Source organism: Denticeps clupeoides, chromosome 16, assembly GCF_900700375.1.
Source record: "Denticeps clupeoides chromosome 16, fDenClu1.1, whole genome shotgun sequence".
In the NCBI taxonomy this organism is placed as follows: domain Eukaryota; kingdom Metazoa; phylum Chordata; class Actinopteri; order Clupeiformes; family Denticipitidae; genus Denticeps; species Denticeps clupeoides.
This window is the reverse complement of record NC_041722.1, coordinates 110,036-132,960: the sequence shown is the minus strand read 5'-3', so window position 1 is coordinate 132,960 and position 22,925 is coordinate 110,036. Positions and strand designations below refer to the sequence as shown.

Genomic DNA, 22,925 nt, shown 5'->3' with positions numbered 1-22,925 from the left:
GACCTGAACCCAATTGAGATAGTTTGGGGTGAGCTGGACTGCAGAGTGAAGGCAAAGGGGTCAACAAGTGCTAAACACCTCTGGGAACTCCTTCAAAAAATTTTCAGGTGACGACCTCTTGAAGCTCATCGAGAGAATGCCAAGAGTGTGCAAAGCAGTAATCAGAGCAAAGGGCGACTATTTTGACATGTTTTCAGTTATTTCACCTTTTTTTGTTAAGTACATAACTCCACATGTGTTCATTCATAGTTTTGATGCCTTCAGTGAGAATCTACCAATGTAAATGGTCATGAAAATAAAGAAAACACATTGAATGAGACGGTGTGTCCAAACTTTTGGAATGTCCTCTGTGTCATCATGCAGAATAAGAAGTAAAGAAGTGAAAACAACCACCTTATTCCAGTTCCCAGTCCTCCAGGCAGAGCAGGGTCGCAAATAGCAGCGCCGGGCAGGAGCCGGTCTCTTGGACAGTTCACAGTCAAAGCTGTTCCCAGAACTACAGATGATGGACCTCCAGGTCGCCCCCAGACCACAGCTGGTAGAGCACTACAACACAGAAGAATTCACCATATACTCCACCTCAGCAGAGTCACAAAAAATCCCATTCCAACGAGTTACCTGGGTGCCAGAGCTCACATGGACACTGACAAAAATACAGGAGATAATTTAAACACTCAGAATGACAGCCACAATTCAACATAAAGTCCTAATGGAAAGCCTGCATCGTGCTCCACAGTCAGAACTACTCACAGCACATCACACTAGTTCAAATATCATCTGGACAAATCTGTGGCAGGTTAAAGCAGTTTTTTGGAGCCACATCTGGTCATACATGAAGAAAGCAGAGGTTAGAATTGATTGTAATTGCTGACTTCATTACAATGCAGGCTGGTTGCTCCACTCCACTCTGTAACACAGTGTATCATAAAGTTAAATGACAGAAATGAGTTTTCAGCTGTTACACAATATAATTTGTGTATAGCAGATATATTCTGCTAAGAACTGAATGATTTATGTCTTTTGGTTTTTCCACCTCAGACTAGTTTACCAGCCAGCAAAATGTATCAGCCTACATTAAGATTACATTATGAAATTAAATTTAAAACTGAACCATTGTTTAAGTAGAACATGAGTATCATATCTGCAGTCTACCTGACTAAAGGTTGAAGCTGCTGTTATTTTTTTTAAGATAACCATTTTTGTTAAGATGGCAAGTTACCAAGATCTTAAATCAGCTTATTCACTTAATCTACAAAAAATGTTTTAGTCCTAATTATTCCTGTACATTAACCAGCCAATGATGATTCCCTCTCCAATCACAAGGTCCTTTCGTCTGTAAAGAGCCAGGTTAAAATGTTGGTTCATCAACTGTGTGGGTCCTGATACAATGTGATTAGCACCTGATGTGTAGTATGAAATGAAATTAGGAATTTCCTCACTTTTCCTCAACTCCTCAACATGTGATTGAGCTGAAAAAAACTTTTCTAACAGAGACTTTTAAAAGTCTCCTGACATTTAACATTAATACAAGTTCCCATAGACTTGCTATGGTCCCACAGTGGCTAGAAATGGTGATAGGTGTAAAGAGTGCTTTGGCCATTCTGCTTCACCGTTCAGAAAGTGGTAGCTCAGACGGTCGGATCTGGAATTTGTCCCCTTATGTCATCAACGGGTTACCTCCCGTTTCTCATGCTTTTTACCCACAGAACTTCCCACCCCTACAAAATGATCTCCAACGACTGTCATGGCTGCCAAACATTGCAGTTGCTCGATGATTGGAAGTAACATATGAGTACAAATGTTTTTTTTTAGTTCCGTCACACGAGACCAGTGGATTCATTTTATTTTTTCTGGAAAAACACGAACAAGACTTCCTGTCTGTGCCAAACATTATGGTTGGTGAATGGTGTAAAAGTGATTAATTGATGACGTCGTTTACGTGAATATCCGCCTACAGACATTGAAACGATGAGTCCTGGGGAAATCTCATTGTGGTCTAGCAGTTAAGGAAGCAGCCCTGTAATCAGAAGGTTGCGAGTTCTAAGGGGCACTGAGCAAAGTACCATCATCACACACTGTTCATGTCATGGCTGCCCACTGCTCACCATGGGTGATGGGTTAAATGCAGAGGACATTTAACTTTACAGCATTTATCAGACGCCCTTATCCAGAGCAACTTACTACCAGTAGTTACAGGGACAGTCCTCCCTGGAGCGACTTAGGGACAGTCCCCCCCCGGAGCAACTTAGGGACACAATGGTAGTAAGTGGGCTTTGAACCTGGGTTTTCTGGTTCATAGGTTCATAGGTGAGTGTGTTACTCACTAGGCTACTACATTTACATTTACATTTACATTTACGGCATTTGGCAGACGCCCTGATACAGAGCGACTTACAACGTGCTTTCAAGTTACCATCGATGAAGAGATTAATTCTGGTTCACTAGGATCCCAGCTATGAATACAATCTTTTTATTCACTCTGTTGTAGATTCTGTGGCTACTACCAACCCTTCTTCACATTTCATTGTGAAAGTGAAGTGATTGTCATTGTGAAACCCTGCAGCACAGCAGACGATGACACAACAAAACATGTCCTCTGCTTCTATAATTCATCACCCTGAGTGAGCAGTGGGCAGCCATGACAGGCGCCCGGGGAGCAGTGTGTGGGGACGGTACTTTGCTCAGTGGCACCTTGGCGGACCTTAACCGCTAGGCCACCACTGCCCCCCAACACTGCATCGTGCGCTGTGCTGCAGTGTTTCACAATGACAATCACTTCACTGGATGAAAGTGGCTGTAATTCTGCACCAAAACAAAATCGGAAAGAGAGTGGGGCAGTGGTGTCATAGCGTAAGGAAGTGGCCCTGTAATCAGAAGGTTGCCATTCGAATACTGATCCACCAAGGTGCCACTGAGCAAAGTACCGTCCCCACACACTGCTCCCCAGGCGCCTGTCATGGCTGGGTGATGGTGATGGTTAAAAGCAGAGGATACATTTGATAGGCTGCACCGTGTGCTGTGCTGTGTTTCACAATGACAATCATTTCACTTTCACAGTATTAAGGGACAACTACGATACTAAGGACACTAACGGGACCTTTAATATTTGCCTGTGGATGATTCTCCCCTGTCTGTGTAGCGGTGAAGTGTTGACTCACAGCGCTCCAGTTCCCTGCTGTCCAACGGGCCGTCTCCCCGCCTGGAGATGAGTCTGGAAAGCTCATGAGTACTTGGCCAGAATCTGGAGTGCTTGTCCCAACAGTCACATACTGACTGATTGTAAAGGAAGGCCTAATGTCAGCCTGAGCAGCAGAGGTTGTCTGCAACATGATGTCCAGATCTGTGGTTGTATGTTGGTCATGTCCAGACTGGATTGAGAGGTCTAAAGATGTGTGAGGTGCTTCTGGAGATTGGGAAAATATGGTCGGGGAATCAGGAAGTTGATCATTAGTGACAGCTTCAATTTCCTGACGCTTGGAGGAGATGTCATGCTGTTGCACACTTGATGATGCAGTTGGGGATGTATATGTACTTTGTGTCCAGTCAGGAAAATTGGTTATAATATTGGTTTCTAAATCATATTCATGAAAAGGAAATGGGTCATTAGGGTCATTGAAAATGGTCATTTCTGTTGGTGAAGGTGAATCTTGATTATCAATTAACTTCCAATGCTGGAAAAATCTAGTAACAGACTTGAGAGGCTGGGTTGTAAAGACAGGTAGAAGATAATCCTGTGAAAGCAGCAGGTCCTTTGAGACATTGTCTTGTGGGATTTCAGCTGACTCTGTGTCTCCAGGATGTAACATCAGGTGATCATTTTCCTCATTCTCTGGTCTCAAAAAAACAGTGGAGGTTTCAGTCACGAATGAGGTAGCTGTAGGGCAATCAATATTGCTACAATTATCTAATTCAACATTGATTAGTCCAATTCCTGACTCATCCATTGGATCAGTTCCTTCATTATCTGTCCCAAAGTCATACAGATCTTCATGAAATTTGATGAAATTATAGTCATAATAAAAGTCATCTACTAGAATGTTTTTGATGGCATTGTCTGAGGTCTTGTGAATATGGTTTGAGTAAATGACACCTTCATTCATGATGTTATTCACATCATTTGGTCCTTTAGGCTGTGCCCTGGTGGTACCAATGGCAAATGTAGGCACACTGTTGTCTTCTGGGATGGAATTAATCTCACTGAGAACCTCGTTGCTGGAAGAGCCACTTCCAGACCAGTCACCTCCAATTACATCCACTTCAGAGAGGCAGTCCTCCATATGGCATGATTGGACAGAGTCAGGCTTCATCTTTTCATCACAGTCTCCTTCTGAGTCCCGAAGGCAGAAGACATCACGTCTTTGAAGGCCATGTGAACAGGTCACAGAGCACTGAAAACAAGACAATAAAACTGATCAGTTTCCAGTTTCTTACAGGTCCACTTCTAATCAGTGCAAGCTTATATCATTCAGTCTATTCTTCTAACCTAAATATTCCAGAATCTAATCACACCAATCATCTAGAACAAAGCAGGAAACCTGGGTCCCAGACCCGCATATGGAAAAAGAAAAAAAAAATCTCCAAAATCCAAACTATGGTCAATTTAGTATGGTAGTATGGTCCCACCCAGACATGCAAACAAAGCCCTTATCCAGAGCGACTTACAGTCATTAGTTACAGGGACAGTCCCCCCCCTGGAGCAACTTAAGGTTAAGTGTCTTGCTCAGGGACACAAGTATGTTACCCACTAGGCTACTACCACCCCCTTATCATTTTATATTTTGTTCTTGATTAATCAGTGATTAATAAAATGTTGTTTTGGACCTTGGTAAGTTATCCACTTTAAAACCCCTCTTTTTTATGGAGATGGTAGCTGACTAGTGGGTTCCATAAGACCATTGTATGCCTGATTTGCTCCAGGAGGACCATCCATGCAACAACTGATTGATTGAAAGTCACTCTTGCAGGGTCTTCACTGCCCTTTTGCCCTTTTTACATTTGGTCTGTGTAGTTTATGCATGAAAACGGATTAAAGTTCAGTTAATAAAAATAATTATCTGAAAAATCATACATAAACCTGCAGCAAACCTAAAAAACACTTACTGAATGAAAAACCCTACTGTTGTATTGTCAGCCATGCATGACATGAATCTCAGCTGCTTATTGTTCTTGAGTTTACCTCTGACCAATTGCCCGAGCTCCAGGAGGCAGGACAGTGTATGTCTGTGTTGCAAGGGGAAATGGGCTTGGGCCTGGGCAGGTGCTGGCACTCTGAGGGTTGCAGGGCCCGCTGTTCCTCCTGGCCCACACTCTGAATGCAAAGCACCGTGCGTTTGGTCAGGCCGTCCTTCCCACAGCTTGCCGAGCACTTCTGCCATTCTCCAGCCCACCATCTGAATTTAGAAATGGCACGATTCAATCCTGTATCTCTCCTGCTGCACACTCCACTAACAAAACATTTACCATTAGAGATTGGTTAATGAGGGTTTTGAGAATGTTTCACAGAATACCCATGTTCAGCATATTAACATATTACTTTGTAAGGAAAATTAAGCAATTTTGTCCAATTTAGGGGCAGAAAGTTATCAGCAATATACCAATTCCACTGTATAAACATACATGGATGGGCAAGCCTTCTGCTTGCAGGTGACCCATTTGTCATGCGGCCGTGTGGATGAGTCACAGTAGTGGGGCTCCACTATCCCAGAAGTCATTTCTATGCAGTGGACAGCCTGCTGTTTGACACCTAGTAGAAAAGATTTTATTTTATATATAAATAAAATATATATACATTACATACATTAAAAAGTGACCTATACATACATTCACACACACAAATATAATTTTCTTAACTAAATTAAGTTAAATTAAAAGTAATTCTTAGCTCTACAAAAATACTGCTGAGACTTGAAGGTGGCGAGACCAAGACCAAGGCTGGTCGAGGATGCATACTGCTTACTAAGGGTGATGGGTTAAAAGCAGAGGACTCATTTTGTTGTGTCACCATGTGCTGTGCTGGGTTTCACTTCACTTTCAATTTACCAATTGACACTGGACATGGAGCTTTCTATGTCCAACCAGAGGGAAGCAGAGTCAATAATGAGGCGGAGATGTGCACAGAGCTGGTACTTTCGAATATCTGGAAGATCAAGACCACCCTATGAGGAGGAGAGGCAATGTTGCTAGTTGAATAGAGGGTTTCGTTTTGGTTCACATAAAAGAACTATACCAGCTATTCAGATTTTTAATAGCTTTATGTGAAATAATAACAGGGATCATTTGAATTGGATATAGCAATCTATCGAGATTATTCATTTTTAAGAGAGCTACAGGACCTAGACAGGAAATAAGAAGTGTATTCCACCTCTCCAAGTCTAATTTAATGCGTTCAAACAAAGGAACATCATTTATTTTATACATTTTGTCAAAATCAGGGGTGACATATATTACCAGATATACAAAGCTTGTTGGGGACCATTTAAAGGGGAAGGGACACTGAGCCTCAGCCAAAGGTTCTATAGCTTAAGCAAACAAGAGGGGTGAAAGGGGGCATCCCTGTCTTGTGCCTCTCTGGATTTGGAAATTAAGAGACCTCAGTCCATTAGTAAGTACTAATGAAATAGGACTCCCCTCTAAAGTAGAGCATACATTTGCAATCAGTGAGGACAGAAGAGTTCAACTTCCAGCATCTACACTTGAGAACTGGGTCTGTAATGTCATATTGGATAAAGACAGGCACGTGGTCAGAGATAATCACACCATCTATGAAGCTGTAAGCAAAAGAGTGTAGTAATATTTTTGGAGCAAAATAATGATCTATTTGTGAAAAACAATTATGGACTTTTGAAAGAAAGTGTATCCCTTTTCTGCTGGATGCTGTGTTCTCCACACATCCACATAATCAAAATCTTCACAAAGAGCATTGATAAATTTAGACTGGTATGAAATGGATGCTTTGCCAATAGTAAACTTATCCATAAGGGGGTTTAGAGGACAGTTAAATTGACCTCATTCTAAACATTAAGATCGGACTGGATGGAGGGTAAATATCATTTAAATAGGTGTCCTACAGTTATGCAATATAAACATCCTCTCTTTTAAAATAACTCTATTAATATTCCAAGTGCACAGTTTAAGCACGGACAACCACAACATGTTGTTCACATACAGTATGTCTCAATGGGCCCTGTAGTTGACACCCCCCACACTTGACCCTTCTGCACACAAGGAAAAACTCCACACAAAAAAAGGTCGGAAGAAACCTTGGGAAGGAGTGATACAGAGAGGGACCCCCTTTCAGGGTAGAGTGGGGTTTGTATTTTCCACCTCTGTCTTGTTTTTCCCCTTAAAATTGTGCTTTGTTCTCATCTCTATGTTTGAGAGGACTGTCAGCAACACACTGACTGTGGCAGCCGATTATAAAACAAAAATTCTTACAGAAAAGGGAAATAAATTGGATGCAAAAATGTTAAATCTCACTCAAACTGAAGAGTGGGCAAACATGTTGTTGATGATATGCTAAACTCGGAGTAGCTCAAATTTAGTGAGGTTTGCCTGATTCTTAAGGTTCTGATTGTTTGGACCTAGGTCTCGTGTAACTACAACTATCTAAAACGAAGTACTCTGTGCTGGGAGGTCCGCAGCTTTTGCAGCATAATCGCAAAACGCCTCAAGAAAGCTCTCACCTGTCCCACAAGTGACGCTGCACTCAGTCCAGGTGCCATTCACCCACTGGAAGTCAGACTCAGGAAGGCTGCTGTTAGAGTCTGGAGGTCTGTCCTTGCTGATAGTGTATTCATAGCGCACTCCTGGATTCATTTCCTGAAAGAGCAGCTGGAAGACATTGGAGTTCCATGAACAGGTGGATTCATAGAAATCAAAAAACCTGACTAATACACGTATGGACTAAATTATGCCAAAGATTTGATTATAATTGAGTAATTATACTTTTAAACAGTTTCTCTTTCACTTAATTGTAATTATTATTTAAAGGTCTCTTCTGTCATGAAAATTTTTACCGCGTAAAGAACAACCTCCAGGACACAGGTACAAACATACGAAGCATTTCAGCTGCTCAGTGATTGGATGTAGAAATGAGCACAAATGTATTTTTTAGCTTTGTCACGCGAGACTGAAGAACCAGTGGGTTCATTTTATTTTTTCTGGAAACACACAGAGACACGACTTCCTGTCTGCACCAAACATTGTGGGTCGTGAATGGTGCTGATGACATCGTTTCCATGAATGCCCACTCAACTATAGGCCGCTCTGTCCTCCTCCAGCTTTTAAAGCTACAGAAACCAAAGCGGTGCGTCCTGGGGAAACTGAGACTGGATCAAAGTATCTGTAATTCTGAAGCAAGGCTGACATTTGGAAAGAGACTTCAGATACAGATTACTAACACCTATATAAAAGTAAAAAAAAAAAAATGTATTATATATGAAAGAGTGAGAGAGAGAAAACCAAAACTATTGTTATAGTTATAATGTTAATCCAATTAAACTAAACACATTTCACCTTGGGTTGTTCATGTACCTGGACCCACAAAGGCTCCATGGTTGGGCCTGGCGATGTTAGGTTCTCCAGGTTCCCTGTCCTCTCGTAGGTGAAGACTGTCCCAGCTGCTTTGTAGTCTCCAGTCCACTGGATGGTCCAGCCCCCATTCAGGAAGTACTTGTCAGGGTCACTGCTACGCAGGGCTAGGAAGTTGCCAGATTCTGCAACCTCCATGATGCGGATGTCTCGCGCTCCCGCCGGAATCAGGGCAACATCAACATAGCCTGGGAGACAACAGAGTAACATTTCCTGCAAAGATTAGATACTTAATTATAGCCTTATGTGACTTTATGATGTGTAATGCTAAATTCTGCCTAGATTCGATTTATTTCTCTAGAAAACGGACATTACAATCACGAATATAATCCTCATTCAGTGGTGGTCAGTCAATAGAGGTTGCTGGGGTGCCACCCCACCAATCTCACATGAAGATAGATATTAGAAAAACATAAAAAATTTAATAAATGAGCTATACATTCTATAGACTGTCAGTACTGTGCAATTGGGCAATTAGTTGAAAGGGGTGTGTTAAAAAATAGCAGTGTCTGCCGTTGACTGAACAAACTCAAAAATATTTTGTAAAAAATGTTCTTGTTTCTAGATTTTAGCAATCCTGTTAATCACTAAAGTAATATTTTGTTGTGTGACCACCGTTTTTATAACTGCTTCACATCTGTGTGGCATGGCGTCAACCAACCTCACTCCATCATTCTTTAACATCATTCCACAATTCATTTACATTTCTTGGTTTTGATTCAGAAAAAGCATTTTAAGTGAAGTGATTGTCACATGTGATACACAGCAGCACAGTACACGGTGCACACAGTGAAATGTGTCCTCTGCATTTAACCATCACCCTGAGTGAGCAGTGGGCAGCCATGACAGGCGCCCGGGGAGCAGTGAGTGTGGGGATTCGAACCGGCAACCTTCTGATTACTGAGCCGCTTCCTTAACCGCTAGGCCACCACTGCCCCAAATCACTTTTCATCCCTGGGTGGGACGTCCCTCACCCCACAAGTTCTCCATTGGATTAAGGTCCAGGGATTAGGCTGGCCACTTGGTTTGGAACCAAGACTTTGCATGTTTACTAGTGTGTTTGGGATTTGAACCTGGGTCTTCTGGTTTATAGGCGAGTGTGTTACCCGCTAGGCTACTACCACCCTTTTTTGAACACATCGCTTTCAACTAATTTCCCAATTGCACAGCCTTAAGTGCATGCACATCATGAATGGATCTTGTTTGTTGTCTGAGAATCTACTGCACCTACTGGTAACTTGTTTGTCATGTAGCCATAAAAAATATACTAAAAACCTGGATTATTCTGGTTAGTCACATTGCACTGCTATTATTTTGAACAGTACTGTAGCTCCGCTTAGGAAATTCCCCCGGGAACTCCCCGCAGTTCACCGTTGTATGTTTTCTCATGGAGAAAACTAATTCAGGTTTGTCTCTAAAAAGTTTCATTTCATAGTAGAACTAAACAAGAAAAAACAAGAAACGCTGCACAGCGAGCCCAGATGAACAAAAAAATGTTTTAATTTTACTTGTTCCTTTAAATAACCAAAGTTAGAGAAACTTATAATTTTGAAGTGGTCTCTTAATTTTTTCATTGTTCATATTGTAAATGACTTTTATAAAGGAATATTTACATAACCATAGAGAGGCCTAAACTCTGCACACATTAGAATTGTCTTCCAATAGCACATGTTTGCTAAATTTAAAGGGATTAAACCATGTGCAATGATGGTAAGACAACTGAACACATACCTTTCATACCCATACTATCATAACCAAATGGTCACGTGAACGAAGCACCAGTGGTCCCCCCTCCACAAACCTTCTTTTCCAGATGGTCATGAGAACCAGGAAATAAGATCTCTCCCACAGACTCCTCACCCCTGACAAGGACGAGAAAGTTCAGTTTCTTCTGGGGAGAAGCAGAAGTGTTCCTAAGGTTTTATTAATTTGATATATTTATACGTTACGTATGTATGGATCATGATAACACATACGAGTGTGTCTGATCTCACTCTCATTAACTCAATGTCTTCTGTCAAATTATTAAGTCTAATTAAGTCTAATAGTATTTAGATTGAAATATTCATTATATTTTATCTGTTAGAGTATTAACACTGCTATTGGAAGAAGATGTTTTGTCACATTGGGCCATAATCCCACTTCTGACAGATAATCCTGTTTATAGGGCAGTGATGGCCTAGCGGTTAAGGAAGCGGTCCCGTAATCAGAAGGTTGCCAGTTCGAATCCTGATCAGCCAAGGTGCCACTGAGGTGCCACTGAGCAAAGCCCTGTCCCCACACACTGCTCCCCGGGTGCCTGTCATGGCCGCCCACTGCTCACTAAGGGTGATGGTTAAAAGCAGAGAAGCAATTTCCTTTGGGATTAATAAAGTGAAGATAAATAAAATAACTAAAATTCAGAACCCCAAAACAGAGCAATCTCCAAAAGGTCTATGACCCCCCCAAAGTGATCCGGGTCAGGGACACAAAAGGGAAAGTAACATGGGGAGTCAATGTATTAGAGGCTATTAGAAATTCTGCCAGTCCTTTTATCCAGTGCTGTGTGTAACATGGTCTAGGTATGTCAGATTGACTTTTCTCATTTCGTATTGTTTTAAGGGAATGTGTAAACGTGTACTTGGAGATTATATTTACCATCTCTGTAAAAAGCTGTGATTATGTATCATAATAAATATTTTAATTTATACCTCTAATCTCAGGTCTTAGTATAGAAGATCCTTTTAAATTAAGTTGTTGGTTATAACCATGTGGTTTTGATCACATGGCAACAAGCTGGAATTCTGTGTGTTATAGAACTTCTTGATCCTATAGCACATAAATAGGAATGTTGTGAACTATAAAGAGTTTGAATTATTATATGTTTGGTGTGATCAACCAATCAGACAGTGCAAATCTGAATGGTGGAAAGTTCTTTTATTAATTAAACTAGATCAAAACGTATTAATGTTGGTGCAAGTTCGCAGAGTCTTTGGGTCTCCATAACCTCCCTAAATTTCTCCATTCTTCCCAAAGTTCTTTCCTATTGTCCTCTTCATTCCGACTATCTACATAAATGAGTAACTTATGTAGCTATATTGGAGTCAGATGATACAGATCGAGTTAATTAATCATAGTTTATGTATGTATCTATGTATGTGTATATATATATACACACACACACACACACACACACACACACACACACACTTCTGTGACTGTGTTGACCACTGCTTCAGGGAACTGTGTACTCATCAAATTTGTCTCCATCCAGCAGCGTAGAACTGATCTGTTATGCATTGAAAAATGCTATATATATACTACATATACTATATAATATAATTGCAACTAATATATATATAGTTGCAATTATATTATATAGTATATGTAGTATATAAATAATAGGTAAAATTGACTTATAAATAATAAATGACTGAAAACAGTATTTTTGCTTTTATTTGATGTTTTAAAGTAGTGGGATGCATAAGAATGGTGCTTTGGTGTACCGTAGGTGGTAAAATGTGGTTAGAGTGTGTCTCATAATGTTAGGTTACTTAACGTAACCCCGGATCTCTGATAACATAAGTGAGGTATCTCACTATGGGAACGCCCTCAGTGTGACCGATTGCGGAAGCACGAATGACACCATGTCCGTTGCAGACAGACCAATGGCAGCTGCACACCGGGAGCCCCGCCTCCCTTATATCGGCTGCTGCAGTCAACTGTAGCATGCTCTTCCCCATGCAAAATGCAAGGAGGGGGAAGTGGTGAGACACCTCACTCATGTCATCAGAGAACCGGGGTTCCGCAACTTTCTCTTTCAAACATTCGCTCGCTATCTCACTATGGGAAAGATATGGCCAACTCCCGTATTGCTTGCTTTCCAATCTTCTCCCGAAGCCAATGGATGGGCAGCTCCACAGCGCTACAATTATAAGCAGAGTTAACAACCTTACAACCGTACAAATGCAGGGTTAGGTAACAGCACGACCCCAGCATCTCCCAGGATGAAGTTCATGCATGAAGGGTGAACAGGAAAAGCATGAATCGCACTCACTTGCTTCGCTGAGTACAGTGCGAGAAGCAAAGCTGTCTTAAGGGACAGGAGTTTCACACTCCCCTGTTCCCGTGGCTCGAAGGTTCTGAGAACATCTGCATGACCAGGGGCAAATCCCACGATTGGACTAAAAGATGGCACGCCGGCCAGAGCCTTTCATAAAACGGCACACGAGAGGATGCTTACCAAAAGACGCGTTGTCAAAGCCCACGTGGCACGCTGATATAGCAGCCAGATACAGTTTAACAGTGGAAAATGCCCTGCACTTGTCCAACATGTCCTGCAGGAACCGAACACACGAAGGGCACAACCGTCTCTGTTCGCACCAACGTTCGAAAACGCACCACTTGCTATCATACAGTGTGTGTGTGGACGGAGCCCTGGCACTCTGGATAGTTGCAATGAACTCGAGTGGCGTTTCATTATTGGACCATAACGAACACCACGTTCGAACATAAGGATACCCATCGGTACACTTGGTACCAGGGCAGCGTAGGTCGCAGGTTTATGATGGACTTTGTAGTCATATCATCTGACCTGCGACCATCTGTTTTGGACATTCGGGTGAAGAGAGGAGAGGAGCGGAGCTGTCAACTGATCACCACCTGGTGAGTTGATGGCCATGTAGACCTGGCAGACCAAAACGTATAGTGAGGGTCTGCTGGGAATGCCTGGCAGAAGAACCTGTCAAGATGGTCTTCAATTCCCACCTCCGGCACAGCTTTGACCACGTCCTGAGAGAAGTGGGGGAGATTGAGTCCGAATGGACCTTGTTCCACTCTGTGATTGTTGAGGTGGCTGTTGCTAGTCATGGCGGTAACCCCTGTAACCTCTGACACTAGAGGACACCAGAGGTAAGGGGAGCAGTCAGGCTGAAAAAGGAGGCCTACAGGGCATGGCTGGTCTTGTTCACAAGTGAGGGAAGAAGGTGGTGGTGAACCAGAAGACCCAAGGCTTCTCCTTCCTTTCTTCTGGAGGTCCCGCCTCTGTTGCATTGCCTCCACTGTTGGACCAAAAAGGTTCTTACAGTCCACCGGGGCGTCGAGAAAATTCACTCTCTTACAGTCACTGAGACTGGATAAGTTCAACCACAGGGAACGCTCGCCCACGACGGTGAGACCCATAGTACGGCCACAACTCTGAATAGCGCCACGTGAAGTGCGCAGATCATGCAGATCTCCTCCCAGGTAGCTGGATTGGGGTTGCCAGAGTCCAGCTGCTTCCCCAGCTCCTCGAGCAGCTCGGCTTGATACGCAGTCAGGAGCGAGTCCCCCGGGGCAGAGCTGAAAATGGTCACGGACACTCGCCACAAAACATTAGCGTCATAATATGTCCCCTCGCCTTGACGCGTGAGGACGCGTGAGGTCGCGCCTGTGAACTATCAGCAGGGGGCAGCCACAGTCCGGGCACTGAGGAAAGTCCACAGATTTTAACGGGGAAGAGTGCGAGATGGCCGTTCCGGTGGACTGCAGCAGCTGATATAGGGGAGACGGGGCTCCCGGTGTGCAGCTGCCATTGGTCCGTCTGTAACGGACCTGGTGTCATTGGTGCTTCTGCGATCGGTCACGCTGAGGGCGTATTCATAGTGAGATACCAAGCAAATGTTTGAAAGAGAACTGACTTGTAAAAAACCTAAACCAAAAACGTATTTCACCAGCCGCAACTGGCCACATTACAGTTTGTGTACAGAGAAAACACACATCATTAAGAGTAGGTCAATCTGGCATCCAAAAGCACCATGTTGTAGTGGAGAAAAAAAGGTGACATACCCTGACCCTCGCTTCTCTCAAACATCCTTGTCACAGTTTCACAGGTGGAGCCATTGCCATGGCACACTCCACAGCGGTCCTCTATGGCATTGGAGTCAATCTGATAGTCACAGCCAACACTCTGAAAATGAAACACAGTCCAGGTTGTAACTAATACACTTTCTTCTAGCAATCTAAACATAATTTATTCAATTACAAGCTGAATTTCTAATTTATGTTCAATCTTCCAGTGCAAAATAATTCAATTGTATGAAAGGCTTGAGACCACAGAAAACCCCCCCACACATCTTTCCAGTTTTTACCCATTTTCCACTAACGGGTGTGCACCTGTGCATAATATATCTGTAGAATTTTTTTAATAACCTGCTGAATCAAAATTGCCTATAAAAATAGCCAGCACCTTTATTTTGCAGAAAATGATAACTGCTTAAAAAAATGATTGTTTTACAATATCCCCCTTTAAAGCCTCACTTAACCCTATCACATTCAATCACTTTAAAGGTCACTGCCACATCAAGGATGAGGTTCAGGCGCACCACATAGGGAAACATTAATAAACACAAAGTAAACTGAACGGAGGACAATCATAAACAGAAAGAACATTCGAGATGAGGTCTGCATAAGGATGTGCTCTCAAGGAGTGTGTGGGACGTGGAGATTGAATTTAAGCCGCTGATTATAAGTCCGCTTCATTACCTGCTAGGCCACCACTGCCCCATAAAATATATATATTTAAATAAATTTGAACAAATTGAAATTTGTTCTCTCTGATTGCTGAGTTAAGTCTCAGCAACACATGGGTAGTTCAATCAATCAATCAATCAATCTTTATTTATATGGCGCTTTTTACAATGTACAATAGAACAAATAGAACAGTACTCAAAGCCTCAGGTAAGCAAGCCAGAGGCAACAGTGGCAAGGACAAAAATCTGAGATGTGGCTCCAGCACAACCATCTTCATAATCAATATTTCCAAGGAATCATAATCAAACTCATGTGGCTGCGAGACACTGAAATCAGAGTCATAAATAGGTGCTAGTCCACCACCACGCCAACCGATTTGTGCGTTTGGCTTAGAACAGTAACCAGGAGGAGTTGCTTCACTCTGAAGTTTCTGTGAGGCAGAGAAGGTCTAAAGAGTTTTCTGTAACGAGTTCCTTAACCAATGCAGTTTTATTTAAGAGACCAAGCTCTACAGAGCCACTGCTGGAAGATGTCTGTAAATTCATCTAATCTTTCGTTAAGTTATCATGACAAACAGCACCTAGAACAAGAGATGGAAGAAGAATCCATAACTTACGAGCAGATGTGTGAAGCGTAGCAAAGCAGAAATGAAGAAGCTACAATCAATCCACGTCTTAGTGCTGAGAGTTAGTCATAGTTATCATCAGGAGTATTTTTGCTGAAACGTTATCTTCTTTTCGATATTTGAAAAGACGTTCTTTCCAGGCTTGCCTAAAAACTTGGAGCCCATTTTCTACCAATGCACTTCTTTTACATCAGTACAACCGTATCCACAATGAAATGAACATGAGAATGAATGAGCCAAGCTGCATTAAAACTGCTGCGGTGAAGAATGCAGATGGGTCATGGCTGCCACTCTAATTAAAAAATATTTTCTATTCAACAAACATATCAAAGAAGCACGTAAATGCTACATAAACTGATGGGGACATTTCAGATTAGAAGCAGTTATTTCAAATGATTTCATAGACACATGAACTACTGGTACCAAAGGTGCAGAAGGTCACAGCTGATCCTTCTCCTATAGAGCTCCGCAGTTGTGGAACAGCTTGCCTGTCAGTGTCCGCTACTCAGACACAGTCTCAGTATTTAAATCCAATCTGAAAACCTCTCTGTTTTCTCTGGCTTTTTGTTAAAGTCCTAGACCCTCATTTCACTTGATTTTGACGCAGTGTCAATTATAAAGTCCAGTTTATCACAGAGTCCCCCTGTTAGACACAGACAGTGTTAGACCATGACACTGAATACATCCTGGACTTCTCCAACCCTACAACTGTAGGACTCATTATATCATATCCAACCCTGCACTGACACCATTTGCAGGCTCACTCTACCCTGGAAGGGGGTCCTTCTCTGTATCTCTCCTTCTGAACGTTTCTTCCTTTCTTTTTTTCTCTCTCCTAGAGTTTTTTTTGTGTGGAGTTTTTCCTTGTGTGCAGAAGGGTCAAGTGTCAACTGTAGGGCCTGTCAAAGCCCATTGAGACATACTGTATGTGATTTTGGGCTATATAAGAAATACATGTTGGTGTTGTTGTTGATGAACAATCCTGCAACATCTGGGTACATTTTGCAGATTAGAAAGATTATTATTTTTTTTTATTACTTCTAGTGGCATTCATGCTATGAAGTGACACATTTTTATATGGTGTGTCTGCTTTAAACTATGTCTAAAATGTATTTTTTTTGCACCTGTATTCAAGATTTAATCCTGACAGTTTACAGTTAACAGTCCTGATTAAGGGTATGATACATTGAGAGCGGACAGAAAACCTTTTCTGTGATACAGTGCAACTGTTTGTTAATGAACTACATATTCTAAATAAATGCATCATCAAAATGAGCACCCAATCACCCATCGATTTTCTCAGGGAGAAGGGAAAGGAAATTCTTTGAATTAAGTCTAGACAATTTTTTAACACCTGTTTCCTGGCTGTGCATCGAACAGGGCTGTACAGTGTAACATTATCAACATGCTTTGATTGTACTTCAGTGATACCTTACAGATGCCGTTAATACAGATGTCCCGGCTGGCACTGCCTTCATAGCATGGTGTCCCATCAATGACAGCGTCTCGCATCTTCTCTGAAAAGTTCTCCTCCAGCGGCCGGCAGTGCAGTTCACACAAGTTCACTGGCAGGCAGAAGGAGACATGAAGCAGCTGAAACGTCCAGCACTGACCATTTTTGTTTCGATTTGTCTCACCTCGGTTATTCACATGGACCCATTCGTACAACTTGCCCTTGTATGGTGTAGAGTTGAACTGACCGCACTGGACATATCTAAAGCCAGGCTGGTCTGGAGGACAGGGATCTGTGCTGCAGATCCGATAGCGCAGACGTTCCCCCAGGCAGTACCGGCCTCTGTGCTGTGGCCTGGCATGGGGTCAAAGGTGAAATGTGAAGACACTCAGACTGGAATATAACAAGACAGCAGTTCAGGTTCACATGTTCAGCTCGAGTCACGGATGAAAAGTCCTCTGGCAGACTGCACAGAGCACAGTTAAGTGAGTCCTGTAATATCTGTCCATGCTCAGCTGTCTTGGACCAGTCAAATTTTATATGGTTTAGACCAATTTCAAAGCTACGGTTTCTTTCCAAAGGAATTAGAAAAAGTGGTTTTCAACCACCTACAGTCTTTTTTGCAGTCAAATAACATTTATGAAACATTCAGTCTTGTTTTAAACCCAATCATAGCAGTGAAACTACACTTTTACGAGTCATCAATGACCTTATGTTGAACATTGATTCTGGAAATCAGTTTTTACCTGAACAGCCATTGCCTGGTTCCGATCTTATTTAACTGATTGGAGTTTCGCAATCCATATAGGTGACCCTGCCTCAGCCACTGCTCCACTCACATCTGGAGTTCCCCATGGCTTTATCTTACGCTCCATTTTATTTTGACTTAAATTTTTACTCTAAATCATTGCCGCTGGAGTCAAAATTCAGAAAACACAGTATTACTTTTCACTGTTACGTGGGTGATGTCCAGATGTACATGCCATTAAAAGGTATTAGTAGTGAGTCTATCCAGCCCCCAGTTATGTGCTTTAATGAGATTAAAGCCTGGATGAGTAAAAATGTTCTAAATCTAAATGACATTTACAGTCCAGAAAGACAACTTTGGTCATCTGATCAACTGATTTTGTCCATCCTTAGGACTAGGCTAAAGACTTGAGGACATGGAACAACTTTCCCTGGCATGTTAGATCAGCTCCTCAGTTAGGTTAAAAACTCATCCTTTCTCTGTGGCTTTTAGTTAGAACTGTGTAAGCAGCAATGTGTATTAGTAGTTTTGGTACTTTCATTGTTTTATGCCTTGTTTTATTGCTATATAATCTTATTTTTACGTTTTTATTATTTTATGTTCTAAATGTTTTATGATTACTTGTATTTGTTCTTAGCTGAAAATTGTATGCACAAGATGTACAGCACCTTGGTCAACTGGTTGTTTAAAGGTGCTCTATAAATAAACTTAAACTAAGTGGGGCAGGAGGATGAAACAGATTCTAAAAAAAATGGAAAAATAAAAAAAAATGTTCAAAGAGAATGGTACAGTTCATTCCAAAAATAGTGCAGGTCTGATCATTGACCATCATGGGTATCAAATCTTTATCTGCAAGTGTGCTACCCTTGGACTGCAACACCCATTTTCAACATGTGAGATATAACTCCGTAAACACAGATTCACAAATAACTGCTGGATGCAGTTCAGATCGGTGGGTATAGATGGTTAAACAGTTTGTTGTACAATGTCATGATAGGATTGGCCCTACAAGAAAGCTTCTTGGTCTAAATCATAGGATGCTAAGGGTGACCGGTCTAGATGCTGCTCCTACAAAAAAAACTCAGGAAACAGAGCAAATACAAAACTACGGTCAGGAAGATGTGGGACCAGAGTGTCGTAAACATGACCCCAATGAAGATTTTCAGAGGTAAAAATGTAGGGTATTTTCCGACCTTTCAAAACAGTGCTGCACAGTTATGTACATCGGTTCTGTTCCCCCTCCCTCGATCAACAATCTTCTTATTTCACTCTTTAAGGTGAAATATAGGTTGTTCATGAATCAGGACTGATATAAAAAAAAAATCACTGTGAAGTTTTACACTAACCTGCAATTTATATCTCACGTTTCAACTCAGGCCCCAAACACACTAAAACAATATTAGATAAATGGGAACAGTCCAGCAGCAATATAGACCTTATACCGACAGTGTGGCGTTGCATCGCTGAGGAAAAGGTCCCTGGTGCAGAGGCTCTCCGCGCTCTGATGCATCCCCTATCAATTTCAAGGAATTCATAACAAAGGAAATTATCCTGAAACGCCTGGAAGAAAGAGAGAATTCAGGTACATTCCAGAACTATCTATTTCGATAATGACCTGACAGAGATCAAGAAGAAGCACAGGGAATATACCGGGATAAAGAGAATCCTAAAAGAAAAAGGTATTCGCTTTCAAACACTGTACACGAGCATGCGGATCAATCTGTCCTCCAGGACAATAACCTACACGAAGCGGGAGCTGATGAAACGCGGGTTTCACACATAGGACCTGGATGTGAACATGAATCCAGTGAGACTATTTATTTTACTCAGGCCTAGCATAGTGGCATTTAGTGGCATTTAGTGGCACTAAGCAGTCTGAAAATTAAAGAGAGGAGCTTGATTGTGTGCTTTGGTGAGTGTGTGCGGGGAACTCACGCTGGGTTGGTACAGTCTCTTTGGGCATTCTGGACCCCCATCCCACAAGTCCTGGAGCAGGCAGACCATTTGCTCCATTGCCCCCATCCCCCATTCACTCTCTCAGGAGTACTCCCAATGGAGATGCATTCTCCACTGTAACACCACTGGTGGACCACACAGATAAGGTAAATACATCACTCCAATGTAAACAGGAGAATACAGAGCACAATTATGTAGCCATAACTCAAACACACACAGAGACAAAATGCAGTAAAAGGCCAACAGCAGAAATGATTTTGTTTTAAATATGTTACCATGCTCAGAAATCTTGAGCAGTTATTTAGTGTTGATATAACCTGGATGTGTCCTCCTCAGTTAAAAAGGACAGGATTGGAAAGGATGGCTCACCTTGCCTTCTCCACACTTAGTCCCATCCACAGCTCCATCCAGCTTTGAGTGACAAGTACTCCCAACGGTGCACCATAAAGTACTGCAGATGTTCTGAATAGAGGGCAAAGGTTCACAGAGTCATACCCAACTTTTAGGAGTAAAACTAAGGGAGTATTTATGCAGCGCTGTGAATGTTTGGAAAGTTCATACATAGTATGCTTTTAAGTTGAATTTTGATAGAGTAGACTGTGGAATATTAAGAAGCGAGGAAATTTCCTGATTGGACATATTGCACAGGTTGCATCTTATCAGACTGGAACTTATCTCCTGCCTGCTTTCAAGTTTATTTCTCTATATTGAGTAGACATAAATGCTGTGACATAACAGAACACTCAAAGTCCAATGTCTTAAGCAGCAAGACAAAAATGTGTCCCAGAGTATTCAGTAACAGGCAGATGTTCATGCTCAAACATGGAGGGGCTATGGAGATATGAAGCTCCATTTATCTAAATAATAACGTTATTTGGTCCCCGAGGGGCAATTTATAAGGCACAGTGGAGCAGTGCACATATAACAGTTGTAAAATTTGAAATTTTTTCATTATTAGTAGCAGAATGGATGTAAAATGATCTTATCTCCCTCTACAGTTTTCTGCAGTCAAATACGGACAAATTGTTTCTGCAAAAAAAAAAAAAGTCGGTCTGAAATGATCACTGGTGGGGATATTTTAAGGTCAGTGAAGGGTGTCTTACGTCCATTTCATCGCAGAGCAGGGAGCCCGAGCCGTACTGGAGGCGGCACTGATGTGCAGCGGTATACAGGACGCCAGGAAGCACGGTATGCGTGGTCAGCTTGTCCTGAACTGGGGGGTCATCCAGGCACCACCCCCAACCCCGACTGTTATACACAGCAGAGTGAGAGAAAAGAATATTATCATACACACATACTCAAAACTCAAACATGTAGATGAGCGACAACACACAAACATACATTTTAAAAAAAGTAAACACAGACACATTCATGCACAAAGATGTATTACTACACATAAACAACAGGATGTTCATAAGTAAAGGCCAAATACACAGATATTCACTAAAATAGACAAATGCAAAAATGCTGTACTTCAGACCAATGCACCACCTGAAGATGAAATCCAACTCCTCTACAATACTAGAAACCTTACACAGTACTGTTAACAGTACCGCAGCCACTGGAAAACATTTTATCATCTCAACATCAGGAAAGAAATATGTCATTTCACATCACATAACGTTTACTACCAGAGTACAAGTGATTATTGTAATTACTATGAAATACACAGCACAGCACACAGTGCACACGTGAACGGAGGCCAGGAAGCAGAGCAAAGTTACTTTTTCACCTTGCAGTTGGGTATATTAGAATCAAATCCATTTCTCAGTCCGCCAGGGAACCACTGCCCCAAGTGTGTCAATAATCACTAGATATGACAGAGATGCTCCAAACTGTCACAATGTAGTAAACAGAAACTAAGTCACAACAAACACTGTTTTGAAATAATTTATAGAATTCATAACCCACAATTTTAGATAATTCTTCCTAATTACCCTGAAATATTTAGGCATAAGAAAAGTTTACAGCACTGAATTTGTCTGTCTTGTTGTGTAAAAATGATCCTTGCACATTGTGAGAATCTGTGCACTACACATATGAAGTTTTTGTTGCAGAGACACACTCTTACGTTTAGTAGATCATATGCACGGTCAGCACTTCTGCTGGTTGACTGCATTGGTCATTTCTGAAATCTAATCCTGCTATTCTGCTACCATGGTGAATTAAGAGTAACTACATATGATGTATAGACAACACATCTCCAGTGATTTGGACATGCACAGTAGTGATTCTAAAAAGAATATGTCTGACATCGTATGAAGTATATTACCATTTTATGCAGAGACAGAGAGAATGTAATGAAACAGTAGGAGAAAATGTGATGAGTGATTGCACTATAGACAGGGAGAGCATGATGCAGAGCATAAAAAGTGCACCACCCACTCCAGGAAGCGAGTGATGTACTGGCGGCTGCACTGGGACCAGTTTGGAGTGCTGCCATACAGGAGTTGAGGGGACATAATGAACGGCTTCTTTCCAACAGGTTCACAGTCATTCCCATTGCCATCATGCTGAATTCCAAAGCTAAAGAGAAAAAACATATTCAGGCGAGGGGTCAAAGTAACACAAGTTTACACAGGGAAAAATGGAAAAACAAAGGAAGAAAGGATGGTGCAACAAAGAATGGAGAGTCATGACACCAGCTTAAATCTATCAGTAGTTAGAAGGTGTCTCTGAACTGAACTGAGGAAAAGTTGCAACTATAAGACAAATGAGTACTCGAAAAATTAAAAGCTGTGTAGTAATGTGTGGGGGTGTACATCTGGAACAGCACCATCAATGATAAAAAGTATATTTAGGTCTTAGAGCAACATATGCTTGTTTTTTTGTATATTTCAGCAAGATGATGCTAAATGGAAAACTGCAGCTTTTACAATGAACAGTTTCACAAATGTGCAAATGTTAAGGTGACAATGGAGACCCAGGACTGTTGAGCAGCTATTTCCTGATACTCTGGTTCCCTGTGTTCTCTGTCATGTGCCCCAGATTATCTGATTGTGTGATTATTAGTATCTGATTATTAGTTTAAATTTATGCTTGCTGTCATGCATCCCTAACACAAA

The 22,925-nt window shown here is 41.7% G+C and overlaps 1 protein-coding gene across 9 annotated transcripts in view; it reads right to left on the bottom strand.

Moving 5' to 3' along the window:
* adamts7 (a disintegrin-like and metallopeptidase (reprolysin type) with thrombospondin type 1 motif, 7) overlaps positions 1-22,925 on the bottom strand; it is a 49,563-nt gene that overhangs the window by 12,818 nt on the left and 13,820 nt on the right. For 7 of the 9 annotated variants that reach the window (XM_028956016.1, XM_028956023.1, XM_028956024.1 and 4 more), the window contains 13 exons: positions 22,246-22,386; positions 20,964-21,108; positions 20,230-20,322; positions 19,840-19,985; positions 17,341-17,510; positions 17,135-17,268; positions 14,395-14,515; positions 8,533-8,777; positions 7,683-7,830; positions 5,617-5,743; positions 5,177-5,390; positions 3,159-4,388; positions 394-546 (listed from right to left, as the gene is read on the bottom strand). In XM_028956016.1, coding sequence (XP_028811849.1) covers positions 394-546; positions 3,159-4,388; positions 5,177-5,390; positions 5,617-5,743; positions 7,683-7,830; positions 8,533-8,777; positions 14,395-14,515; positions 17,135-17,268; positions 17,341-17,510; positions 19,840-19,985; positions 20,230-20,322; positions 20,964-21,108; positions 22,246-22,386 — 3,067 coding nt within the window. The remainder of the gene's footprint in view (positions 1-393; positions 547-3,158; positions 4,389-5,176; positions 5,391-5,616; positions 5,744-7,682; positions 7,831-8,532; positions 8,778-14,394; positions 14,516-17,134; positions 17,269-17,340; positions 17,511-19,839; positions 19,986-20,229; positions 20,323-20,963; positions 21,109-22,245; positions 22,387-22,925) is intronic. The other 2 variants (XM_028956017.1, XM_028956018.1) reach the window with 1 other exon arrangement.